Source organism: Dermacentor silvarum, chromosome 9, assembly GCF_013339745.2.
Source record: "Dermacentor silvarum isolate Dsil-2018 chromosome 9, BIME_Dsil_1.4, whole genome shotgun sequence".
NCBI lineage: Eukaryota > Metazoa > Arthropoda > Arachnida > Ixodida > Ixodidae > Dermacentor > Dermacentor silvarum.
The window spans coordinates 137,427,759-137,454,245 of record NC_051162.1 but is presented as its reverse complement, the minus strand read 5'-3'; the positions used below and the strand labels follow the sequence as shown (position 1 = coordinate 137,454,245).

The 26,487-nt window shown below is 43.8% G+C and overlaps 1 protein-coding gene across 4 annotated transcripts in view; it reads right to left on the bottom strand.

The window, feature by feature from the left end:
• LOC119464432 (uncharacterized) overlaps positions 1-26,487 on the bottom strand; it is a 74,154-nt gene that overhangs the window by 12,993 nt on the left and 34,674 nt on the right. For 2 of the 4 annotated variants that reach the window (XM_049656069.1, XM_049656065.1), the window contains exons 3-5: positions 23,496-23,531; positions 22,799-22,837; positions 22,664-22,699 (exon numbers count right to left, since the gene is read on the bottom strand). In XM_049656069.1, the coding sequence (XP_049512026.1) occupies positions 22,664-22,699; positions 22,799-22,837; positions 23,496-23,531 (111 nt within the window). Of the gene's footprint in view, positions 1-22,329; positions 22,369-22,663; positions 22,700-22,798; positions 22,838-23,495; positions 23,532-26,487 lie in introns of all 4 variants that reach the window. The other 2 variants (XM_049656067.1, XM_049656066.1) reach the window with 2 other exon arrangements.

The window sequence follows — 26,487 nt, the reverse complement described above, 5'->3', positions numbered from 1 at the left end:
TCTGGAAGAAATTGTCTTTGTTACAGATATGACAAACTTTGATTTCCAACACTTAAAATATTCCGACAAGGACAGCAAAGCTGTATAAGCGAGTTCTCACACCCTCGGATCGAAGCACTAGGGGTTTGTTAGCTGGCTCACAGCGTCCACACCGGTGGTGTTGCAGCCCCACGGGGTCAGCTTTCCCCGATACAGCTGTACTAACACCTAGCTGAACTCTAATGTGAACCACTTATAAGGGAACGTGAAAATGTTCATTCTAATGAGATATAATATGAGGTATCTTTTATTTTATAATCATAAGTTTAGTAAACCAAATTCTGGCTGCAGTGCATGTTATTTACATTTGATATAGACCACGCCATTACACGCTGCCTTTCACCACTGTACCAAAACCATTGCGGAACTCCACCTAACAGCTTTGCTGTAAAAAGAGCTTTTAAAAATTCACCTTTCCAGTGCCATCTGTCTGCAAGCAAAAGTCAACCTACGAGAAAGAAATTTTTGGGATAAATTTAGTGGTGCTTCCAGTTTAAACACATCATAATGCCAGTAGAACAATTTATGTTTAAAAATGGAGAATTCACAGGCAAGATGCTCTCCATGGAGTTTAATGCAAAAAAAGCAATTAAAGTGACAGTAAAGAGCAATAGTAAATCAGCAAACACTGGTAACAGTTCGTTTTGAAACTTTATTACAGTAAGATGCCGCGGAAACGCCCACCCCACTTTCACTGAAAATTAGGTTAATCTAGATATGGGCGCTTGTTCAGTTGAAGCAGTAAAAACCAAGATGACGGCCATCAAAAAACTTCGAGGCAGGGCAACGGTGGTTATGGAATTGACAGAAGCATGTTTATTTTATAATGGTAAATGATCAGGTACACTAGCACCTACTCACTGTCACTGAACCCAGTGAACAACTCTTCCGAGTTGGTGCAGAAGGGAGGTCAATGTATTCGTCGCTGACACTCGCGCAACCACGGGCACGCTTTATCAAGATGTGTCTCACAAAGCCCTGCGACCACTGGTTTTTTTTTTTTTTTTTTTTTTTTTTTAAGGACTGTTCATTGTCACTCTGCACTATATTCACATGCACCGGTCTTTCCCTGTCCACTGCAAGGAAGCAAATATCCTCGTCATCGCCCCTAGCGGTCTCGCTACGACCGCAGTGGGGTGAATATTTTGGCTGATGCTGGTGCTTTAGAGGGGGTGGGCGCGTAACGTATAATTTTCAGAGTTCTGAAATTTTGAAAATGTTAATACTGGGCACTTTCGTGATATTTTACGGTAATGTGATTAGCATTCTTTATCTACTTTAGGCACTTTGAGCTTATCTATCTGTTTGTCTAACTAACTAGCTAATCATCCCAACCCACTGGCCTAATTTGTTGTTGTCGTCACCCCTTTTACACAGACACAATGGCCCCAGTAGTCTAATAGCTTGGGCAACTAGGTTTGTGCTCGTTCGTGGTCACGATGCCGTAGTGGTCATTCTATTGTCGTCATTTCAGCTTTCTCATCTGACACTCGTCATGCCGTTGTCGTCACACCACCATCATGCATTTGTTGTCACACCGCCGTCGTGATGCCATCATAATCACGCCAGCTTTGTCATCTGGCTTGTTGTCACACCATCATTGTCATAAAGCTGTGTGATACAGGCGTCGCCACGTCATTGCCGTCATGTACTGGGGTTCATCTTATTGTTCTCATACCGTTATTATGCCGTCGTTGTCATTGCGTTGTCATCATACAGTCTTCGTCACGTATTCGTTGTCATACTGCCGCAGTCATGCAATCGCAGCCATTCCATCTTCGTCATCTGGTTGTCATCGTCATACTATCTTCAGGATACAGTCGTCATCACACTGTCATCGTTATCCGTTGGCATCATTTCAGCATCATCTTTGTCATTCCATGATTATCCCTGTGTCATTGTCGTCATATTCACGGCCGACCTTGGCCATGCGAGTGTCATAGCAAAATGGACTGCTACCGGCAACAGTGCATGCCGCATATAGCCAAAGCAATAGAAATTTCAGAATAACCACTACAGATTCTAAATAAATGTGTCCTTAGCAACATGCTATTTTGCTACATTGCTAGAATACTAATCATGTTACCATCGACTGCCATAGTCAGATGGATTCTGCTGGTTTTTTTTATTGTTATTTAGCAGGAGAAAGTTGATTACCAGTAAAGTATTGCACCTTTTTTGGCTTACTATATGCCACATTTATTTATTTATTTAGTATTTATTTACAGAAAACCCACATTTCCCCGAAGGGATGATATAATGTAGGGGAGCAAGTGTGGTAAAAAATTTTATTTTTTGTCCGAGAGGATTAGTAAGAACGTACAAATAATCTACACATCTAAATATGTATTCATGTACACTTCTAAATATTGACACACGTACGTTGTTTATGTTTTTCCAGCGACCATTTGCCATTCGTGCCAAGAGTTGCTGTTCTGCCAACTACAGAAGTGCAGTTAATCAATACCAACTTATTATTGCTTTCTGTCATCTTTTTAAAGCCAGTGAAATAGTTTCAATCAAACTTAGAGGCATGCAAGAATGACTGAACCTTACCTTGCCTTCTTGAGCATTTTGTATGGAGTAGAATTTTTCGGCAGGGATGCTCTGAAAATCTTCATCAATTCTGCAATGTGGAATAGAACCATGTCGAACACTTTGGTGCATGTTTCTCAGCTGCACCCCCGCCCCAATGCACATCTCATACGCTTAAAATAAGGCAAGTTGTCAAGCAAAGCAGTTGTAGTTTTTGGATAGTTGGGAAAAAAATTATGGGGTTTTACTTGCCAAAACCACAATCTGATTATGAGGCACGCCGTAGTGGGAGACTCCGGAAATTTGGACCACCTGGGGTTCTTTAACGTGCACTTAAATCTAAGTACACGGGTGTTTTTGCATTTCACCCCCATCGAAATGCGGCCACCGTGGCCAGGATGATAGTTAGAATGTGGCACCAAGAGGCAACATACACAACTGAGTGGTCAGTTCTGGTTAAGAGGAGGAAGATAGGATATCTCCTTGTTACTCTCTCACATAACAATATCTTAAGTCAATGCCTCTCCCGAGTTTAGATTAGATTAAGATTCCTTTATTTAGCACTAATTTTTTGCAGAAAGAAATATGCCAGGACAGGAACAAAATGCCACGGTTTCAGCAACTTACAAAGGCCCTTGCCTGAATTTTATTCAACAATCGACTGCATTCAACGGTAGCATAAAAATACGATAACATTCTTTGAGAGAGAATGGGTACATTCAAGTGTCAATAGTATAATAAAATTTACTGAGCATAGAATTTTTTTATAAACATGGCAGCTTGACGTGACAAGGAAAATGTTATTCCATTCGCAGAAAAAAAAATATTCTAAATTACAATGAACAGAAGTACAAAACGTATTTGATCTAATCTCGCTAACTTTTTCTCCTTCTGGGTCGCCTTCAGACTGTGACAAGAATAAAATCCTGGTAGCAAAACACAGGCGAGCAGCACACCTGTTTGCAACAAAAAGAAAATACGCTAGCTGGACCATTGCCTAGCTGGTGCCCACAGATGACACAGCTAATGTTGCATTGCTTGAGAGACCAAGTTAATTTTAAGGCCACCCGAGTCTCTCGCACAGGTGGCCTTCAGATGATTGCTTCGATTGAAACAAAACATTTTTGGACTCCACTGTCTAGCATTCATGTAGCATCAGGATCAGTGGTGGTTATGCGAATTACAGCCATTAGGAAGGCTTGCAGTGACTCAGGATATTACAGTAGTTTTACAACCGTAAATATGCGCCAAATGGGGAACCTCAAAAACCTCTGCCAGTTTTAGGACCAAAAGAAACAAAAACAAAGTAATGAAGAACTCAAGAGGAGAGATGAGAAGGAAAGACAGGGAGGTTAGACAGTCTATAACATAGTTGGCTACCTTGTCCTAGAATATGAAAAATTCAAGGTGAGAGGAGGGGAGACGACCTAAAATAAGTTTTTTAAAGATTCGGCAGCCATTCTACCGTGCGAAGGTGGATGACCAGCGAAGCTGCATAGCCGATCGCACACTCTACAACTCAATCCGAAGTTATGGTTGAGAAAGCCTCTCTTGAACCTCGCATAGGCACCGTGGAACGCTGGCACGCCTTCGTTGCAGCCAGCGTCTTCGGCTCTGCGCCGTCTCTTGCGCGCCGCATCGCGGGCACGTTCCTCCTCTCAGGTCGCCTAGTCGGCGCGACGACGACGTTCCGCGGCGCGACGTAGACGCTTGCACGCCGCGGGCACGTTCTTCTTCTCGGTATGGCGAGAAGGCGGCGCGACGCCGACGGTCACATCCCCGTCGCTGCTCCCCCCCCCCCCCCCCCCCCCCCGGCGTCGTTCCTCGTAAATTCGCTGTTCTTTGGGCGTACGCACCACTAACGGCAGTCCCATGGCGACGGCGGAGCTAAAGTGAGACCGCAACTTCACCTCTCTCTCTCTCCCCCTATAACACACGCGCACAATGTCATACGTTCGAGCAGATGTTTCAATGACACCCAGGTGACAGCTAAAGCGCGCTTCGATGCGAGGGAAACGATGCGAGAGAAATTCTCTCTTGTGGAGGAGAGTTCTTGGCTCGCGGACGACGGATTTACCCTAGCCATATACAGCTTCGCTGTGAAAGGCGAAGTGCGCAATATAAATGCAATGTAGAGCATGACAATTCTCAAAGATCAACAATGGGTAACACGGTTTACTCAAAAGGAAATCGACGGTGACCACACTTCATGATTTCGCGGCTGCTATGGACGCTCAATCTCAAATAGATGCCATTTTTTTTTAGACTTTCAAAAAGCGCTTGACTGTGTTTCGCAGTCTAAACATTTAGTGAAGGTTAAGGCCATACTGAAAAATTACGTTAGTGTTGTGGATAGAAGACTACTTGTACTCCCGGCAACAATTGAAGATGTCTGCTCAGCCCCTGTAGCTGTAGGGTCGGGCATTTCACAAGGGTCGGTCTTGGGACTGCTATTTTTCTTGGTATTTATAAATCACAGTTTTAATCAAGTATCCATCAGAATTAAGCTATTTGCTGAGAACCGCATAATTTACCACAAGATTGATAACCCTCACGGCCAGGTCCACTTAAATGAAGCTCTTAATCACATACAAAAATGGTGCGAGACCTGGCAAATGAAAATTAACCCAGGAAAAACAGTTCTCATGAGAATCACTAGAAAGCTCTTACTGTTACAATTTAACTACTCTTTAAATGGAAGCTAATTGACTGAAGTAAAAAATAATAAGTACTTAGGCGTCATATTTACCTCGGATCTTCGGTGGAACAAGCATATTTCTTACATCAAGAAAAAAGCAGTATGCAAAATTGGGTATTAAGACAAACATGGAGACGGGCACCACAAGATATTAAACTGATGGCATATAAAACGTTTACCCAACCAATCACGAAATATACGTCAATAGTGTGGGACCCATACCCAAAAGAAAATATTGTCCAGTTAGAAAGTATTCAAAGAAAATCGGTCAGATTTGTTTACAGTAACTACAGCTGGCGCGCATCTGCCAGTGCCTTGGTGAAAAAGGCTGAACAGGATTTGTTACAGTCCCGGTGCCATACTAATCAGTTACAGTATCTGTGTCTACTCTATCACAATAAAATAGGAATAAAAAAAAGCAATTTTATCCAGTCTGTCGCCAAACCAACCACACACTCTCACCACTCCAAAAAACAGAGACTTTCATTGTCGAACCGGTATCTTTAAAAACTAATTCTTTTTCCACGAACAGTGCAAGAATAGAACATGCTTCTAGCCGACGTTATGGAACGCTCGTCTTCGGTTCCTTTCGTTACCAGCACTGAAGGCTCACCTGTCGACAAATTAATTAGTCAGAAGACATTAGTTCTTTTGTTTTCTTTTTGTCTATATGTAAAGATTCATTTTGTTGCCTTGCATGTTTTTCCCTAATGTTTTCTGATGGGACATAGACCCTGTATTTGCACACGAAACTAGTCCAGGTATATTTTTATGCGCAAGCAAGGTTATGCAAAATATGTATTGTCTGTATTATGTATTGGTGCATCTTCTATCCCCACTCCTGCTCACAGCCTTTCCAGGCTCGCAGTATTGTTGAAATAAATAAATAAATAAATAAAATCTGTCACATAGTCCATATGTCCTCAAGGAGCACAACAACACGTTCAACAATTTTTGTACTGAGGACGATCAGGACCACCAGGGACTCTCTCCTCCACTAGATTGAAACAGGAAAATAAAGCATGATGCATACAAAAAAGAATTGATAACAGATTTTGAGGCAGCGGCTCAATCAGCTATCACAGGCTTATGCACCTTTATGGACAATAACAGGCTATTCACTTCAGCATTGTGTATTAATCAGCAATTTCATGCGAGCAGCTGAAATTACATTGAGAAGGCAGTACAGTTCAACTGCTCACTCCCTATGACAACATGAGCTTGCAAGCTCACATGGCACTCAGCTACACAATTGTATTGCGAGTTCTATGTCATTATGTTATGTAGCATAAATACCAAGTACCTTTTAGCACACTTGCCGCCATGGATCAACTCAAGTGTTATATTTATGCAATATATCATTACTGCCATTATGTAAGGGCTAAGTACCGTATTTTCCAGACTATAGTTCGCAGCCAATATTTGTTGGGGCTATTTATATACGAACTATAGTCTGCGGACTATAGTCCGGAAAATATGCTATACGGATGTCTCATTTAGAATTTACATGAGGTATATGCTCTCACTAATGAAAGGCTAGTTCCATTTCCATGCGTTTAAAAATGTTGCAGTAAAACAGCAAGAGCACAGTGCAAAAATTTCGTAAAAGGGACCACAAGCAATGCGCTTGTGTGACAATCGTAATCAGAGGTCCGCAAGAAAGCACACCACTGTCGTTGAGCCCCGAACATCCCTTGGCTCTCTCTTTTTTTTTATTAAATAATTATGCTTGATTAAAATCGAGTATCAACAGAAGGTAATTCACTTTGATCTCGTGATGTGGTTGAGAATACGAGACATCACTTTATTTAAACATATTAATATCGCTTATATTTAGGGAATGGATATTCTGCCAGCAGAGTCACATGGAAAGAAATTTCGTCGGCAGTTCGTTCCCACTGGCTGGCTGCATTTGAAGAGAGAATTTGTGCATGTAGTAAGTGTAAGCAACATGTCCTTATTTGGTATGGCTTGGCAGCATTTCCAAAATGACAAGGAGGCAACGAGCACAGCAAGGCTAGTACCCAGACTGGTCCGTGAGTCGCGGACAGGCAGTCTTAAACAGCCCCGGCAAATGGAGGCCTCGTCGAGCCCCCAACTCAGGAACAGTCTGGGTTCGAGCTTTGATCCTTCGTTATTGCCTCTTGGGTGTCTTAGAGATCCTGTGCCGCCCACTTGTTTATAATCTCAGGTATTCTCATGGGGCCTCTGTTTGCATGGAATGAAACTGCTGGCAAAATTTCTATCGAGCAACTCTGCCAGCTGCTGGCAGAACATGCACTCTCTTATGTTAAGTATGCATGTTCCTTTAGCTTTTTTTATCAAACATATTGAAACTATTTGAAAAAAGGGTAGTTCATGACAAATTCGCCTTATATTAAAGTGAGTACACTTAGCTCGGTTAATTCACGCAGCTAAAGATACGGTGCTGGTGTTTTCTTGCTCTAAATGTCTTGAAGTGCGATTTTTGAGACGGTCGAACTAAACAGGCAGCCAAGCTCTAAATAACTCAGCAGATTATTTGAATGAAGAACAATGGTACCGTACGTGGGACGATGACGCGCCGGAACTGTACCCCTTTGCAGCGCGCCGTGGCATTTGGAGCACAGCATAAAGGAAGGCACGTCTTCGTTTGGGAACTCGGCACTGAGCAGGGAAACGTGAGGGGTGCGGATGGGCGTAAGGTCTGCTCTAAAGCCAAGGCGATGGCAAACGTCGCACGCATATCCAAATGGGTTACTGGACTGTCCTCTCATTAGTGCTATGTGCTCTCTCAACCGCCGCTGACGCCTTGCCTCGGCCTCGCGTTCCCGGACAGCCGCATCTTCACGCCGTGCACGCTGAGCACAGGCTTCCTGCTGCCGAACTGTGGGGTCCTGTCGGCGTTGCCGCCTTGCCTCCGCCTCGCGTTCCCGCACTGCCGCATCCTCCCGCCGTACGCGGTGTGCGTACGCTTCCTGCCACCGGATTGCTGGGTCTTGCCGGCGGCGTCGGTTTGCCTCGAGCTCGCGTTCCCGCACTGCCGCATTCTCACGGCGGACGCGATGTGCGTACGCTTCCAGATGCCGAACTATGGGGTCTTGTCGGCGTTTTCGCCTTTCCTCGGCCTCGCGTTCCCGCAATTCCGCGTCCTGGCGCCTGCGGCGTTGAAGTTCGGCGTGCTTCGCACGCGAAACAGCACGTTGTTCCTCCGACTGAGCAAGTTTGCGGGCACGCCTTGCTTCCTGACGTCTAATTTTGTGCTCGCGCTCCTCGGATGGTGTCCTCACAATACGCGGACGCCCCATGTTCACAAGCAAGCGAGGCAACTGAGGCGACCTCTGGGCTGCTATCATACTGCTTCACGGCAGGAAGAGATTTTGTGATAACGCGGGTCAATCGGGCACGCGCACTGAGCGTCTGCAGCCGCGGAGCGTCGCTTTACAAATGGATGGATGTTACGAGTATCCCTCTTGAACTGGGGTAGTGGCTAATGCCACCAGCGTCGACGTTTGCGGGCTCGCCTTACTTTAAGCTTAATATTGTACTCCGGCTCCTCGACGGTGTTCTCACGATACGCAGGCCCATGTTGACGACACGCACCAAGCGAGGCAACCAGAGACCTCGAAGGCCACCAAACGAGACTTTGGCGATTGTGATAGCGCGGGCGGAGCATCGCTCTGCATCTCTTCGCATGGATGGATATACATACCTTTTGAAAAGGGGTAGTAACCCCTGTAGTCAGAGTTTCTCACTATAACCTATGCCTGTAGTAGCTAATAAACATGGAGGAAGGAAATATTTTTCTTCCTCCATGCTAATCAAGGAGGTTTTTAAAAAATGGCTGCGGCTTAGCTCAGCTAACCCTGGATATGCAAAGCGAAAGCCATAGCCGCTCGCACACGTCGCGCACAAAGCCAAACTGATTGTCGGTAAAGTCTCCACAAGGAGGCGTTGGTCTCCATGGAACCGATTAGTCGCAGTCGCAGATACATACTCGGTCAATCGAATGGTGTGGTTGACCGACCGTTCGTTCACTTCCTCGTCCACGGCCGTTGGGGCTGTCGCAGATTCGTCCAAAGCCTGCCTTTGTCTACGGTTGTGGTCCCGCTCCCGGCGTTTTGCGAGCCGAACGGCGCGCTCTTCCTCAGTCTCAGATGCTAGCTTCGCGCGCTTGGCATTCCGGGCCCTCTCCAGTGAAGCAGCTCGCCGGGCAATATCCGCGGGGTGATCAGACGCCGCTTGCCGACGACGGCTCAAAGCCTCCCGCTCCCGCGCAACGCTCCGAGAAGACGGCCCGGCCTCGCACTCATCCATGGCCAAGCTCGCACTGACTAGGCGAGCGCGGTGCTCGCCTAATCAGTGTGTGCGGATTAGCCAGGTGCGATTAGGCAGGTGCGCGGCGAGTCACGTGGTCAGGTCCAGCTGTGGAGAGCGCATGCGCCAAGCCGGTGGCGGCTAGGGCACGCGACGAGTCACGTGATGCGTTGCCAAGGCTACGGCGCAGCTGCGGTCAAATGAAGGTCAAATTGCTGGCGACGGCGAAACTCGGCTTAATTCAGCAACCCTTGAGGCAGCACAGCTGCTGCACTGAAAGCTGACGACGTGGTCCAGCAACACAGCCTGCGTGGGAGCCTCGAAGCAGCCGAATGACCAGGGAGTCGGTGACCATGTGCAAAAACCTCGTTATAACGAAGTCGCTTTGGACACAAACAAACATATATTCATTATATTCGGTATTTATTATAAGCATATATTCATTACTCGCTGATTATGGGCAAAAAATATTTTAATTTACTTCCTTATATAGAGGCTCACCTTTGTAACCCCTTCAGATACGGCGTCCACATTTGTGGATACGACCTATTTTTGCCATTTCTGTGCAGTGGTAGCAACGAATGGAGCACAAACATTAAGCTTAGGGTAAATTGAACATTCTGCTTAACCTATATTACTTCCATTTTACTTCTCAGTGATGTATTTTTACAGAGTACCACTTTGGTGAAGGCGTGTTTTACGTGACGTTCGACTTGGCGCATGTCGGTACCAACCTCGAAATATTTTTTCTTTCTTGAAATGCTTGTGGCCAATAAATAACTTGTGCATGTAATTTGAGCGGGTGATTCAATCCCTTTTAAGAAACGTAGCATGACTGGCTTTAAAATATTCAAATATTTAGTTACTCTGTTTAATTATGGTGACTCATGATAAATTGCACAAAGAGTCATTCTACAACCTTAATTTGCTTTCAGTGGAGTCTAAAGCACGCTGGCATAAAATTGTTTCACACATGTATCGGCAGTCGATCATAATTTGTGTCTGAAGGGGATAATTACTTCCGCACAAAAGGTAATTAAGGCATACCTTTTCACGGCTGCACCGGTGCACCGCAACTCGCACCACTGTGAGCATGTTATGCTCGTTTTTCCCATACCCACCCTCTTCACTTCTTTTCGTAGATGCATGCCCTTCACTGAATGATCACCATATTATGATTTACATGTCGCTTCTCTTGCTGCTCACATTCAAACACCCTTTCCCGCAATACAGAGGCTGCAGTGGGAATACTGCTGTGCACAGCTTGCTCATGTCTGTTGGTGACACTGAATTCAAAAATTTCTCATAGAGAGACAGGAAGAACAAAAAATTTATTTAACAAAACGAGAACATTAGGATACAGGCTTGCTTCTTTGTCTTGCAGCCTGCACCAGCGGGGTTAAGCCAGCAGGTGTGTCTGGTGGCTATTATTATTTTTGCCGTCACACACCATTCTGTATTTCTGTAGACTGTTGTCACTTGTACTGTACCTTGATTACCTGTAGTGCATGTACGATATACAGGGTGTTTCAGCGAACACTTCCAAAAATTCTTAAAGGTTGCCTGTGGCAGATAGCACAAGTCTAGTTCATGAGCTGGTCTACTCAAAGAGGCGGACATTACTTGCACAAAAAATTGAAATGCATAACTGACTAATTAACAAAAATTTACTAATTGAATGTTTAACTAATTACCTTATGGTCCATATTGCAAATTACAAATTTTAGCCATGGAGTTCGCAAGGCAGATACACTTTAAACGAATTCTCAGGGCGACACCAGTTTCGAGATATTAATTCCTGAATTTGGCGGATAAATGCATTGGCGTTCCAGTCACTTTCTTAACAAAACGTCGTTTTATGCATTGAAGCACAAAAATAACAGGCACGCCAATGCATTTCTCTGCACAGTTCGGGAATTTATTTCTCGAAACTGGTGTCATACTGAGAATTCGTTCTAAGTGGATCTGCCTTGCTAACTCCATGGCTACAATTTGTAAATTGAAATATGGACCATAAGGTAAGTGGTTTAAAAATAATTAGTGAATTTTTATTAATTAGTCGATTATGCATTTCAATTTCTCATGCAAGTAATGTCTGCCTTTTCGAGTAGACCAGCTCATGAACTAGAATTGTGCTATCTGCCACAGGCAACCTTTAAAAAATTTTGATAGTGTTCGCTGAAACACCTGGTATACGCACCACTCCTTGTGTAATTCCTCAACGTGCATTTATGGTTACAAAGTAGACTGAAGTGAAGGTGATCTTCACTGGTACCAGTCTTATCACAAGTGGGAGAAGGCTCTGCTTATGTCCTAGCTAGTTCCCGATTCTCCTGTTTTTGGCCCACTACAGCTTTTCACCAGTCTCTTACATTTCTCTTTATGCACTACAAACTGCATGCATAGGCTGCAGTATGATCTCACACTGGAGCTCAGTGGCAGCAACAAAGCCGCTTACAGCCAAGTTCCAAGATCACGACAGATAAATTGCAGAACCCCTTGCGACTTTTTGCTTTTTCTTTATGGGCAGTAGGTACAAAATAGCCAGTAGGCCTTCTCTGGAACATCTACAAGTGATAGTTTGCAGTACAGTGATGCTGCATATGGCTCCTTAAGCAAAAGATAAAAAATAAAAGAAGCAAACAGAACATCAGATTGGCAACAAAAAAGTTACTGGCAGAAACCCAAGTTTCAGCAGGTGAAAACAGATGTACTGTGCTATGTAAAGATATCAGATCAGAGCAAATTCTTCACCACTCTTATTAAGAAACATTGTCTGTAGGAGTGTGTGGATTAGAATTTTAATTCCAGTATTGAAACAATGAAGCACTTTATTAGGTTGATTCGAACTGATTCGAGCTAAAACTGATTGAGCTTTCACCCAATCACCTATTACGAGCTGCTTTCCAAAGTTGTATGATGAAGTGCACCAGCCTTATCCAGGGTTACGAGTTGACCATACCTATAGGGTTTAAGTAAGTTCCTGCAAAACAAGCCGAGTGAACCCAGTGTAGCCAGACAGCCCAAACCAAGTCAAACACCAAGCACTGGCACTAACATTACAGCATAAAAAGCTCATTTTCATTGACACACAAGGTTTATAAGACTGCTACTGGTGTGTACTAATGTACAATATACAATGTAACACGAGTGCACTGCTCATCTACTTCATAGCACTGAACTCTTTCACAGAAAAATTTTTGATATGTGGCACAGGGGTCTACTTACGCGGTTTCTCCAGCAGACATGGTCAGAAATGTTTCCTGTAAATGTCAGATATTTTAAAGTAATATATGCAGAAATGCGCAGGTGGGAAGTATTCTTCCTACTGCCCAATAGGTGCCCCGAAAAAGAAATATATATTTTCATATTACTCCAGAGTATAGAGAACACTTGGGATGACTTTCTATGGCTCACAGCAACTGCAATTTTTGCATTTAAAAGTACCTAGTGCTAGTGCCAAAGTGACTAATTCTTAGCATAACCTCACTTAAGCCCAATTCAGTAAAAACAACATAAAATTTGAAATTGTTCTTGTGAAACATTTTTCACATTCACACTTAACTAGTCTACCAAACAAAAATAAGCTGGCAGAAACGCCGTAACGTGGCTTCCATGTAAGTGGTTCCTTGCCTGCCTCCCATGTGACTTCGCAGAGAAGTTCAGCACCTCTGAACATCCAAAACCATATGCATGATTGGGTGGATAGAAAAATTTGCCGTACCTCTGATGTCAAATGCAAAATTAGCCACGTGAACAAGTAACAAACTGCACAAAACAGAAGGGCAGAAAAAAAGAGATGGGACACTATGCAGTACCTTTTTTGCTACACTCCGTATTTTACACACTGCATTGCTTGTTCAGTATGAACCAGCCAGTCCACTTTTGATGCAACAGTTTCTAGATAACAAAAAAAAAAATTTTCAGGGAAAAGAAATAGTGCACTAGACCGAACGCTAATCCCCTCTCTTTTTCTGCTGAAAATTTTTTTACGCTAGGAACTACGCGACACCGAAAGAAACAGCGCAAACTAGACCAACTCTCTTTAGTTGTGCACCTAGTCCGCAACAAAGTACCTCTGAAACCACGTGAAACGGGCTTTAGATGGCATCCCATTACGGGTATTGTGGCAATGTTTTCATCGGCCATGAAACATTGTGCATTAACATGTCAACTTCTCTCTTATATTAGAGAAGTCCACTTTACAGCTCTGGTTTGGCACAGTGTACCTTTTATATTTTGATTATTAGTTGTAGACCATGCTAATACGGCTAACTTGCTGCCTGTAACTCAAACATTGGGATTCAGCAATAACTTGCACATTGGATTTTCAAGTGGAGCAAAGAGAACTAAACAGTCCTGCAATGGCCATTGCCTACCTGGATTACTTCACAACAAGTGCAACATGTGAGAAGTGATTGCTATCATTGTTATCAATAAGAGAACTAGAGGGAAAACATGAACATGCATTCCTCCTCCACCACCCAATTTCTTTTGTGTTGTTCGACTATGCAATCATACCAAGTTGGACAGTTTTACTTGCACGTTGTACTCGGTATTTGCACTTGACCATGAAGCCGCTTGTACGAATACTGAAAAACGTAATGCAGAGCAACGAAATAACCATATTAACGAACACACAAACTCATCACAAGTAAAAAGAAAAACTCCTCTGATGCATGTCCATATCTTTCATTGTGGGTGTGTCATCGTACTGCATTATGTCCTTAAGCAAGCACTAACTGGCCGAGTAACATGTACTGTTGTCTAATAACAATAACATGTTGTCCAATAACATGTAGTGCAACAGTATGCTGCATTTCCTTGGATATGATACGAGTGTTGGCAGTACTTTGAAGCTTGCAAAGTGAATGTATGTGCTGCACTAATGGACAACAGTCATCATCGTTTTATAGCACTAGTAAAACCACCATGACCATGCTGCCACAATGTATGCTCAAAGCCAATTTTTAAAAATTTGCCATGCGACTGCAATTAAAATGAACAGTGTTCTCTGCACAGTGTGAACTGTGTGTGATTCGTTTGCAAGAACAGTGTTCTGTACACATTGTGTCCTTACGTGTAACGTGCAAATTGAAGCTTGGTAATGTCATGCCCCCTCAAGGCAGACAACAATGCCCGTACACTGCACGAAAGGCTGCAACACAGCTTTGTCTTGATTGCTCTGCACTGAAGTCAGTCTGGCTAGGTACAAACGCTTGATGGCATATATATGTGCGTCGAAAAAATGAGAGCACAGAAATGAATCTATGTAGGTGCAGCATCTACGTGCTTAGGTTTTTATAAATGTGGGTTCACTAAGAATTTACTAAGGTTTATAGAGAATATGGTTTGTTAGGCATTTCTTTGCAGGATATTTTGTGAAAGTTCCCTTAACTTGTAATATTCCCTGTTTAATACAGAAGACCCCAAGGGGACGACACTAGCGTCGGTGACAATTCTCGCCACACGCGCGGGCACAGCTGAGGAGGCCGTTATAGTTCGCACCACCCAGACGAGCAAGGATGCCCCCATAGTGGTCTTAACCAACTCTCAGAGGAACGCAACTACAGGAAGGGCAGGATCTCCATCAAAGCGATCAACATACTGAAACGCAGCAACACTCCTCCCCCCCTACACCTGCATCATCTGGGCTCTGGGACATGAGGGACTCGAGGAGAATGAAGCAGCGCACACAGTGGCCCGTGCAACCGTCAACCAGGCATCCCCGCATGAGATCCTAGACATTTCCCACCCACCCACATCAGCGGAGGAAACAGAAACTGACGCAGGAGATACTCTCCACCACATCCAAAATTAACAACAGATGAAGGCACCGACTACAGGCGACTACAGAGTAATACCTTCACACACGGCATCCTATTGCATCATATCCAACCGACGCTATACAGCTACACCTGTCCACATCGCAACGTGCCAGACACCCTGGCACACCTTCTACTGCAATGCAAGCACACCTGAGCAAGCATCACAGCGACACAACCAGCAGCAGCAGACGCAGACAAAAATCTCCTCACTGAAACATGGGAGGCTGCAATCTCCAAGCCAGACCTGGTCGACCAGCGTCAACTCATCGCCCAGGCCAGAGGGTTCCTGGAATAATGGAAACTCCCACCTCAAGTGACAAGTCACTGTTTTAATAAAGGTTTATTCATTCTTTCATTTTATTATTCATGAAAAATTCAAAAATATCACCAGTAGCACTTCACAAGAGAACAAGCACACGCAGGCGTAAGCATAAATCAGTTTGCAGAATCAGACTTGTAATAGAACAATTTCACCACCCCCAAAATCTTCATAATACAGTACTATTTCCTGAAGCAGCAGTAACATAGGTACACACCCATTATAGTTCATGTGGTAATGTTGTTGGCCGAGATATCTCAAGGTTGTCCGATTTCTATTTTGCATCTATCTTTGTATTTGCTTATTTTTATGCTATACTCAAGTTTACCATATACTGCCTGCCTTCGCGTTCTGTGCCTTGAGTTCAATTATATTTTTTTCCTAATCATTTTCTTGTTAACAGAACTGACAGCCAGGCTAGCTAGCCTTGAGCGCTGTCTGTGTGTGCTTCTCTGTCGTCCGTGTTGTTTCTTACGCTGTACAAATTAATTCAAAGATGCATTTTCTTCATACTGCAATATATTAATAACTTGGTCATAAATTATTCACTCATGCTCTTCCTGCCACACTATTTGGCTTGTCACCCACAACAGGTGTCTTTACTCATTGCTGGAAGTTCTACATTTCTATGTTTAGGTACACTCACTCCTCGTATCTTTTTCTTTTGCTAGTTGCCAAACTTTTCAAGGTATTCTTTCTGCCGCCCAGTTCAGTCATACATCTGTGGTCACAATCTTTTCACCACTCACTGTATGTGAAGCTGAGCTATCGTCTTCATTGTGACCGTTAAACTGCACGTGTGGGTTGTCAATTTCACTATGCCCCAGCATCCTTTCCAGCAGTGAGGACAGTGGAGTAGGTACTGGCCATTGTGCACCCCTTTCCCATGCAACTTGGCACAAGTCTTGCCGCACACCGAGCAGCTGTGGGGCCTCCCGTTTGAGTGGTTCATATTCCATGCCCGGTGACACTGGCCTTGAAGGTGAAGCTCTCGTCACACATAACACGCAGACACACGTAACAGCATCCACAACCGCTTATTAGCAAATTCTGATGACATGCAACGTCGTTGCTTCAGCAAAGCGCTGGCCACAGTCCGGACACTCGTGAGGTTTTTCTCCCGTGTGGACTCTCAGCAGCGCACTGAGAACTTCCTTCATATTAAAGCCCTTGTGGAAGACGTCGCATGTGAAAGGCCACTAGTCAGTGTTGGTCCTCTCGTGATTGGTGAGATGGCTCCTGGTAGAATGAAGATTGGAAAGAAAAGATGTTGCAGAGGCAGAAACTAGGGACTACTTGTAAAACAAATGAAAATTCTGCAAGAGTGAACAGGTGCATATTTGGAACTAGGCATGTTATATAAAGACACGCGAAGGTAATTTCAACAGCTGTAAGCAGAAATGAACAGGAGAGGAATCTGTTGTTTGGAAAGTTTGTCAAACAATAAAGGGGCCCTGTAATGCTCCCGAGGAAAGATTTTTCGGCGGCACTGATAGCAGCATCACGGAGCACCAATTTTCTGCACTTCATGTGACGGACATGACATTGATGTGTCCCACTATGACCACTGGTTAAAAGTATAATGTACGATTTACATTCACATAATATTGTGAGTACCATGAAAAAAACTCCAGCATCATGTTTTACAACTATGTTAAGCATCAGCAAATTATCACACAGCCATGACCAAGGTGCCGCAGTCATGGGAATAATGCATCAACATGTTGAGCACATGGCGCACCAATGGCACCTCGTGGAAGCTGTTGTAGACAGCATAGAAGTGAAGCCATGATTCAAGTGAAGCCAGCCTTCAAAATTGCCCCGCACTTTAAGATCACCAACGCCAATGAAATGAAATTCCCAGCTTCAATCTTTCAACCATTCTCTCCTCCTCTAGTCATCTCATCAGCATCACCATATCCCTTCAATTAAGTTACTGGGCTTTACATGCCAAAACTACGATCTGATTAGGAGGCATGCCGTAGTGGGGGACTCTGAAATAATTTGGACCACCTGGGTTTCTTTAAAGTGCACCTAAATCTAAGCACACGAGTGTTTTAGCATTTCATCCCCATTGAAATGCGGCCGCTGTGGCCGGGATTTGATCACACAACCTCGTGCTTAGCGGCCCAACACCACAGCCACTAAGCAACCACGGCGGGTTCACCCTATCTCTCACTACAACTGTATTATTTTTCAAGTTAATCATCATCTCAATCATGCTGCTATTCATTCTGGGACATTCTTCTGCTATATGAAAGCCCCACATTTGCAAGTGGCGGCAGCTCATCGAATATGTGCTTGCACTGCTGAGCTCACAGCAATGTTATGAGAAAAGAACTCATCATGAGGAAAGGACTCGTAGCCTTGTCAGCTGTAGCACACTAGTCTCGGAATCGAGATGTTCTGGTTTTGAATGCTGGCGCAATCAGTCGTGCAAGGTTATCTTTGCTTTGCTTTATTACCTGTAAGAAACGGTGTTTGACAAAAGTCTGCTAGACTGGTAAGATTAGTCTGGTTGGTTGAAACACAAGTGAAATCAGCCAGGGTCTGCAAGACTGGCTGATACTCTGCAAAAACATTTCATATTTAATATTATCTGCCACGTTATTTCCACATAAACAGAAAACTCTGCTTAGTAAGCATAATTGAAGCAGAACACGTAGATACTGTTACACCCCCCCCCCCTCCCCAATGCAATCCGGTGTAACATGTGAATTTCAAACTATTTTAACCAAAAGGTATGCCCAGGTATAAAGTAAAGTGACCCACACCATTTACCAAAGGGAATGTCAACGAAGTGGAATAGCTTGCAAGAAATTTCAGAACCTACAACTCAAGTTGGACCAGGAAGAAAGTGATCAGAGAAAGCATAAATGCTCATAATAGGCTAGCCACTAAGCATGATGCGCCAAATCTAAATGCTCTGCAAAAGTGGCCATTCTTGAGGTAATGCATGAAACAGACACACTTACTGCATAGGATGCTTTCCTTGTGATTAGACCGTGTGCCCTTGTTTGATGTTAGAGCCAATCTTCACTCTCTGCCCCCATAGCAAGTGGACAGTCACTCTCGTACTCGGTAGAATCACAGGTAGGCTCGTAGAACTGAAGTATTGTTGCAAGGGAAAAATAAAATCAAAGGTTAGCAGACTGGGCATCTAAAAATTAGTACACGGCCATCCGCTCCTAAGACTCAACACAACATGCATGCTAGGTGTACTGACGGATACCTGTGCCCACATGGCCACATAAACTGGCATCGGAAGAAGCTTAAAATTGCGATGGGGCCAGGTTTTTCACTCGATTCATACATCTCCACAGCAAATGAATTTACGAAGTGCTGGTAAAAATAAGCAAAAAGCGAAAACGTGAGCCGAATGCAAGAAGTCATCCAGTGTGTTCTCACTTGTCAGAGACGCATGTCATTGCCTGCCAGGGCATTTTGACTTGTACTAAGAGCTCACAGGTGAGGGGAGCCAATGCTAGTCATGCTGCATGAAACTGGAGGAACATATTATGCTCTTACAGACCCATTCGTAAAATCGAATGCCTTGCTTCCCCTCAGTCAAGCACAGAGCTGAGATCAGTTGACAGCAACATGCGAGTGCCTTGTTGATGATACTGACAGCTCAGTAAATGAATGTTTTTGTATTCTGTCCCTACAGAAGTTCAGTGGCCACAGTTGGCAACTGAACCCTTGACCTTGTGCACAGAAGCAGAATTCCAGAGCCATTGAGCTACTGCAGCAGGTGACATAGTCAAATCAAGTTTTACATGAATCCCTACACAAAACAAACAAAGAATTAGCGCCATTGAATGTGCTGTGTCTCTCTGTGCACCAGCTAGACCTCTGCTTCCTTGTCGGCATTGACAGGGGAGAAAAAAAGAACTGCTGTATCAAAAATCAAATCAAGTTGAGAGTTCAAGGTACCAAATCAAGAAATGGTCTGTGGGAGACGATGTAGTCCAAAGCTCTCGAAGAGAGAGAGAGAGAAATGAGGAAAAGGCAGGAAGGTAAACCAAAGACATGCCCAGATGGCTACCCTACACTTGCGAGGGGAAAGAATAGATAAGCAAAGATAAGAAAACCAACAAAGAAAGGTGCGGAATAATTTTTAACAATTGTGGGGTATAATGTAATAAATCTACATAGCTGTGGGTCATGAGGGATGCTGTGGTGGAGGGCTCCGGATTAACTTTGTCTACCTGGGGTTCTTCAACGTGCACTCATTGAACGGTACACGAGCGTTGTTGCATTCAGTCCCCATCAAAATGTGGCCACCGTGGCCAGCATCAAACATGCAACCTCGCACTAGGCAGCGCAACAATATAGACAATGAGTCACTGCAGTGGCTCTGGAATAATTTGATCATTTGGGGCTCTTTACTGTGCACCAAAACTTAAGTACACACGGGTTTTTCCATTCAACCCTCATTTCAGTGCAGCCAAGCAGCAGGGAATTCGAATTCGATTTTCATGGACATTGGAATTTGGTTCATAATGAAACACAAATATGCACTTCGATACATAAGCTTGCAGATGGACCATTCATTATTGCTATTTATTTGCCGAAAAATTAGTACAGCAATGTTCATGAAAGCAAATACTGCCGAGCACGGTGGAAATCAAATATTGGAATAGTAGTTATGACAATGAACTGAACAAAGCCCAGCCCACATGCTATACAGTGAAACCTGGATATAACGAAATTGACAAATTCCCGAAAAACTTCGTTATAAAGAGGATTTCGTTATATGCAGGTTCGGCACGGAAATTCGAAAAAGAAACGCTTACCGTATTTACTCGATTCTAACGCGCCCTCGATTGTAACCCGCACCCATTTTCCATTTTCGTCGAAGCACTCATCCTTGGAATGTCACGCCAGGTACTAGATGCATGGACGCGTGTCGTTTCGCACAAGCGCGAGGCATCGGAAACGAAGAGCGAGCGTCACGATGGCGTCGTAGCGTTGTACAGTGTAACAGTAGAACCCCGCTGTTACGTCGTTTTCGGCCGGTCCCGGCACAGCTCCCATAGAACCCAATGCATTGGTAGAACCCACTGCAATGAACTGTGGGGCCGACCATTCCCGCATCATACGTTGCGAACTGCCACCCCGCGCCGGCCCGAGCGGCCATTTTGACTTTTCATGTCGCTTGGCTTGGTGGCTTGACGATGGCATTGGCCCAAAGTGCCGGGGGCGACAACTATGACATATTTTGGGTTTCCGCCAGCAAAAGTATGGCCCTTGAGATCCGTATTTGCTATCTAAAGATGGTGTCTATGACGCGTTGTAGCCCTAAAATTGGTTTTGGCTCATAGATGTTCCTTATGAAGTCCAAGGGCGATAACGCAGTCGCCGCGCGCCGTATGCTGTATGTGCAAGTGAAAACGTGCGAGGGGAGCCGACAACGGCGTCTAAATCTCGCGCGAGCAAGAAAGAAAAGCAGGGAGGAAGCGCGCCATCTTCCATTGCGCTCGAGGCACCGGCGAGGGAGCGAGGGGGGAGGGATAGCGGGCGGCATTGTACTGTACTCTGGCATCAACTGCGTACTGCGCGGCGGGTCGCGCGGGCCGCATCTTGAAAGCGATCTGCGTTGGGGCAGAGTCTAGGCAGTGTAGGTGCATCGGCAGCTCGTAGCTTTGTGTGTGCTGTGTGTTCTCGGCGTTCAGTTTGCGTTGAAGCGATAGACAACAGCACGAAGGTCACTTCGCTCACTTCTCCAGCGGCGCTTCCACACGCAGCCAGCATTTGACAGTGCGTGTCTGCGCTCATTGAGTGCGATGTGTCACAGCGTCTGCCAGCGCGTCGGCAACATCAACTGGAAAAGGAGAGTGCCGGTTGGCGGGCTAGGCCAGCTGTATGCAAGCGGCAGGATCAGGTTTGAATGAAGGGAAGGGGAAAAGTCACGCCCTCGGCGGCAATATCGCCGGGTCGAGGGATGGAGGCCCGCCTCGCACACGCTCGCATGCACGCACATGTGCGCTCACTTCGCATTCCGTCACGGCGGAGAAGGTGCTTCCGGTTGCTGCTCGCGCAAAAATGACAAAATTTGGGGCGAAATCTCTAGGTTGTCGACGGGGAAAACTTTGTTATTTCGAGAGGGTCTCCCGCTGCCACTTCGTTAGGTAGAGGTCTCAAATACATGTGCTTCTATGAAGTAACGGTGGGGAATAGAAAAACTTCGTTATATCCAGGAATTCGTTATATGGAGGTTCGTTATAAGCAGGTTTAACTGTATATACGGGCTGTCCTTGCTTCACTAGGCAAATTGCTGTTGAATTGCATGTGCACTCATCTGGTGTACTTTCTCTTTGACACACAGTTGTGTTGTGCTTCTCGATATTCAGCACTGATATTGAGACACCACCCCAGGGAAGTGGCGCACATTACCAGTCGGTAATGTTGTTGCGCGGTGCTTCCAGGCAGAACATCTGTCTTACATTCAATAGAGTCATGAAAGAGCTTCGAGTTTAAGTCCATTAGTGCATCTGGCAGTTAATGCTAAATTTATTTAGTCTATGATTTAGCTTAGCATACAGGGGCCTTGTGCAGATATGCCATTTATTTGTCAATACTGCGAATCACAAATAAATAGGCAACTAGCTTACCTGTAGTTCTGGATATTCTTCAGTCTGCACTGAAACAACCTGTAAAAGCAATCATAGACATACAATTAGCAAACGTACCTGAATAGCTGTTCAACACAAGCAACAAAGGTGTGTAACAATTTCAAAAGCAGGAAACTCAATCCCATGTTCTGCCTGGCCTGCATTCCTGTATCACTATCAACATTAATTTCCTAATTAAATTAACAAACACAGTGTCACGTGCCCAATAAACAGACATCACTCAATGACTGCGAGCAGTCACTGTAACGATGCGAGCAGTGAAGATCTGTCTTACAGTCAATATAATTTCTATTGAAATAAAACACACTCTTACCTTCATGCATTTTTCCGTTGGCACTTCAGAAGTCCTCTGTGGATAATAGTAAAACAAAGCTGATCACTACAGGTAAAGATGATTCACAATGCAATGTCAGGTTAATTCAGAATGAACTGAAGAATATGCACTCACTACCTTTGTGGCATCTTCAGTCTGCACAAAACAGTCAATCTGTAAGAAATATTGTTGTTAGAGATAGGACAATCTTTTATTGCCAACGTTCAAATCAGGCAGAGTGACAGCTAATTATTTTAAAGAAATGCTTCACAGATGTATGCAAATCTGACAACTGATACATCAAGGACAGTGAAGCTGTATATGCGAGCTCTCACATCCTTTGGAAGTACTACTAGGGGTCTGTTTGCTGGCTCACGGCATCAACTGAACGCAGTAGCAACGCAGTAGCAGTTGCTGCTGCTCTTGAGCACTCTTGTGGCTGGCTGTTCTAAGCTCCCATGCAGGCAGCATTGGAGCTCCACATCATCAGCTTTCACCACCGCAGCCACACAAAACACTAGTTGATTTCCAATGTGGAACTGGTATAATGCAATGCAAGGCGCATTAATTACAGATTACTGGTTTAAAAAGATACACATATACGTTGCTGTCTATTTGATTGAAACATGCAGTCTACATACACAAGGCAACCTATATTTTATATAATCATCAATCATTACATTTCAAACCAAATTCCGGCTCTGACACACATTGCGCTGCATTTACATGTGATATCGACCACACCGTTGCACGATGGCCTTCAGTGCTGTACGAAAACCACTGTGAAACTCCTTTTAACAGCTCCGCTGTAAAAATAGCTTTAAACAATCACCTTTCCAGTGCCATCTGTCTGCAAGCAACAGTCAACCTGCAACAAATAAATTTTGAAAATAAGTTTATTGGTGCTTTCAGTTTAAACAGGCAGCTGAGCAATTTATGTTTAAAAAATGTAGAATTCTCAGGCAAGATGCTAAACATATGCAAAAACAATGATAAACCAGTAAGCAATAGTACCATGTTCTTTTGAAACTTTATTAATGCAATTAGCATTCTTTGCCTACTTTAGGCACTTTGAGCTTATTTATCTGTCTAGCTATCTATCCGATTGTCTAACACTAGCCTCTTATGCTGACCCATTGGCCTAAGTTGCTTACTAGATTGAGCCACTATGTATGTGCTTGTGGTTGTGATGCTGTCGTGGTTGTATCATTGCCATTCCAACTTTTTGTCCTCAAACTCGTCATGCTCATGCCATCACGCCTTTTACGCTGACACAATGTCTAAGTTATCTTATAGCTTGGGCCACTAGGTATGTGCTCGTGGTGGTGATGCCATTGTGGTAACTGCATTGTCATCATTGAATCGTCATGCATTCGTCATCACACTATCGTTGTTGCTCTATTGTCGCCATGCATTAGTTGTCATGTCGTCGTGCTGGTTCTATCGTCGTCATTCTAACTTTGTAATCTGACTGTCACCATGCCATTGTTGTCGCACAGCCTTCATCATCATATCATTGTCTTCACTCTGTTGTCATCACGCTATCATTAAATCTTGATAATGCCGTCGTTGTCATGCCACTGTCATCATTGCTTCGTCATCAGACAGTCGTCGATGTGCATTAGTTGTCGTATCGTCGCCCATGCCATCTTGGTCATTCCATTTCGTCATACCGTCATCCTCTAACAGTTTTCACAATATAGTCATCATCACTCTATCACCATCACACACTCATCGTCATTCCATTGACCCAATGATGACGTCATACCGCCTTCACCATTCCATCGAAGCATTTCTTTGCCATTCCATCGTCGTCACTGCGTTATCGTACAGTCAACGTCGTGCTGTCATGCTCATGGCCAACCTTGGCCATGCAAGTGTCATAGCAAAGTGGCCGACACTGGCAACAACACATGCCACATATAGCTGAAGCAATGGGGGTCCCAGAATGACCACCACAGATTCTAAACAAGCGTTTCTTCAGCAACATAATGCTTCAGCAAGGTGTCACTGCATTGCTTGAATGCTAATCGCATTACCTTCAACAATCATTGCCAGGTGGGTCTTGCCAGAATTTAAATATATATATAATTATTATATATATTTAGCAGAAGAAGGTTGACTTACTGTGGAGTATTGCACCGTTTCTGGCTTACTATAAGCCTAATTTAATAACTTATTTCATGTTTATATACAGAAAATCCATATCGATTCGAAGGGATTATGTAAACAAATGCAGTAAAAGATATCGATTTTTTTCCCCACAAAGATTAATAGGAACAGCTACACATCTAAATATGTATTAATACACACAGCTCAATATTCACATGCATAGATTGTTTATCTTCTCTTTGGTGACCGTTTGCCATTCATGTCAAGAGTGGCTGTTCTGCAATTGCAGAAACTTCACGTAGAGCTAAACTTAATGCTATCTTCTTTTAAAAGCCAATAAAGTATTTTCAGTCAGTCCTATAGAAGCACACAAGAATGACTGAATCTTACCTTGCCTTCTTGAGCCTTTCGCTTGGAGTAGAGTTCTTTGGCAAGGCTGTGCAAAGGTCTATGCAAGTCTTTATCATGAGTTCTGCAATATAGAAGAGAAATGTGTCAACCACTTTGGTGCATGTTTCTCAGCTAGCTGCACGATGCACATCTCATACATATAACCTCTGAGCTGCCAATGCCGAGATAGCTGCTCTGGTGCCGATGACGAGTTAACTTGTCGTGAATATTTGGCAATTTTTGCACATGTGTGTGTGTTCAGTTCCTTGTAATTTTGACAAGAAAATGATGCACAACCTTTGTCGAGTTATATTTTTGTACCTCTAAAAATTTTTTGGAATTTGTCACAACAGTTAAGGGGTTCAAATATAGGGCAGTGTCTAGCAGACCCAATGTAACTTCTGGACAGTTTGAATGCAGCACCAAGAGAAAACATACACAACTGAGTGGCCAGTTCTGATTCAGAGGAAGAAGATTAAATCTTCATGTGTTGTTTTCTCTCACAGCATCTGAACTCAATGTCCCTCCCAAGTATTCATTTACCTGCTTTTCTCTAGATATTAAGTGCAATAAATTACTCACTGAAATCGCCCTCTGCCATAGGATTCCCACCTCTACCGAACGAAGACCATTTAGTGACTGCACACAGAGCTCTTTAGCCCACTAATTTTCTTGTGTTCATGTTTCTAACAAAAGCACATGCGTAATATGTGCCACTTATTTCGAATTTGTACATTAAGATTTCTTTATTTAGCACTAAATCCTTGCAGAAAGAAAAATGCCAAGACAGGAGCAAAAAGCCACTATTTCAGCAACTTACGAAAGCCCTTGCCTAAAAAGTATTCAATAGCTGACTGTACTCTGTAATAGCATATATAAGTGACAACATTATTTGAGAGAAAATATACACATTCAGGCATCCATAGCCTAATTTGGCAAGGACTAAAATTTTTTTTGAAAAAACATGATGCACTACTCCCTGGCCTGCTTCGTCTTCCCTAATGGTCAAGGACACAAGAAAAGTTACCATCACCATGAAACTCTCTGTCCACTCCCCTCCCCCTATTATGATGGATTTTAAAGGTCACACTTCCCTATCAACCCACAAGGAAGGAGCCAAGTTGCCTCCGAAACGTTGGTTTTAGTAATTGTACGTTTTGGTTGGAGCCGCTCCTAAATTTTTAATGACAGCATGATGTGACAATGTAATAAAGTCATTCTGTGCACAGAAAAAAAAAAGATATATATATACATATATATATACATATAACATGTATATATATATGTATACACATATATACACACACACACACACACGCGAA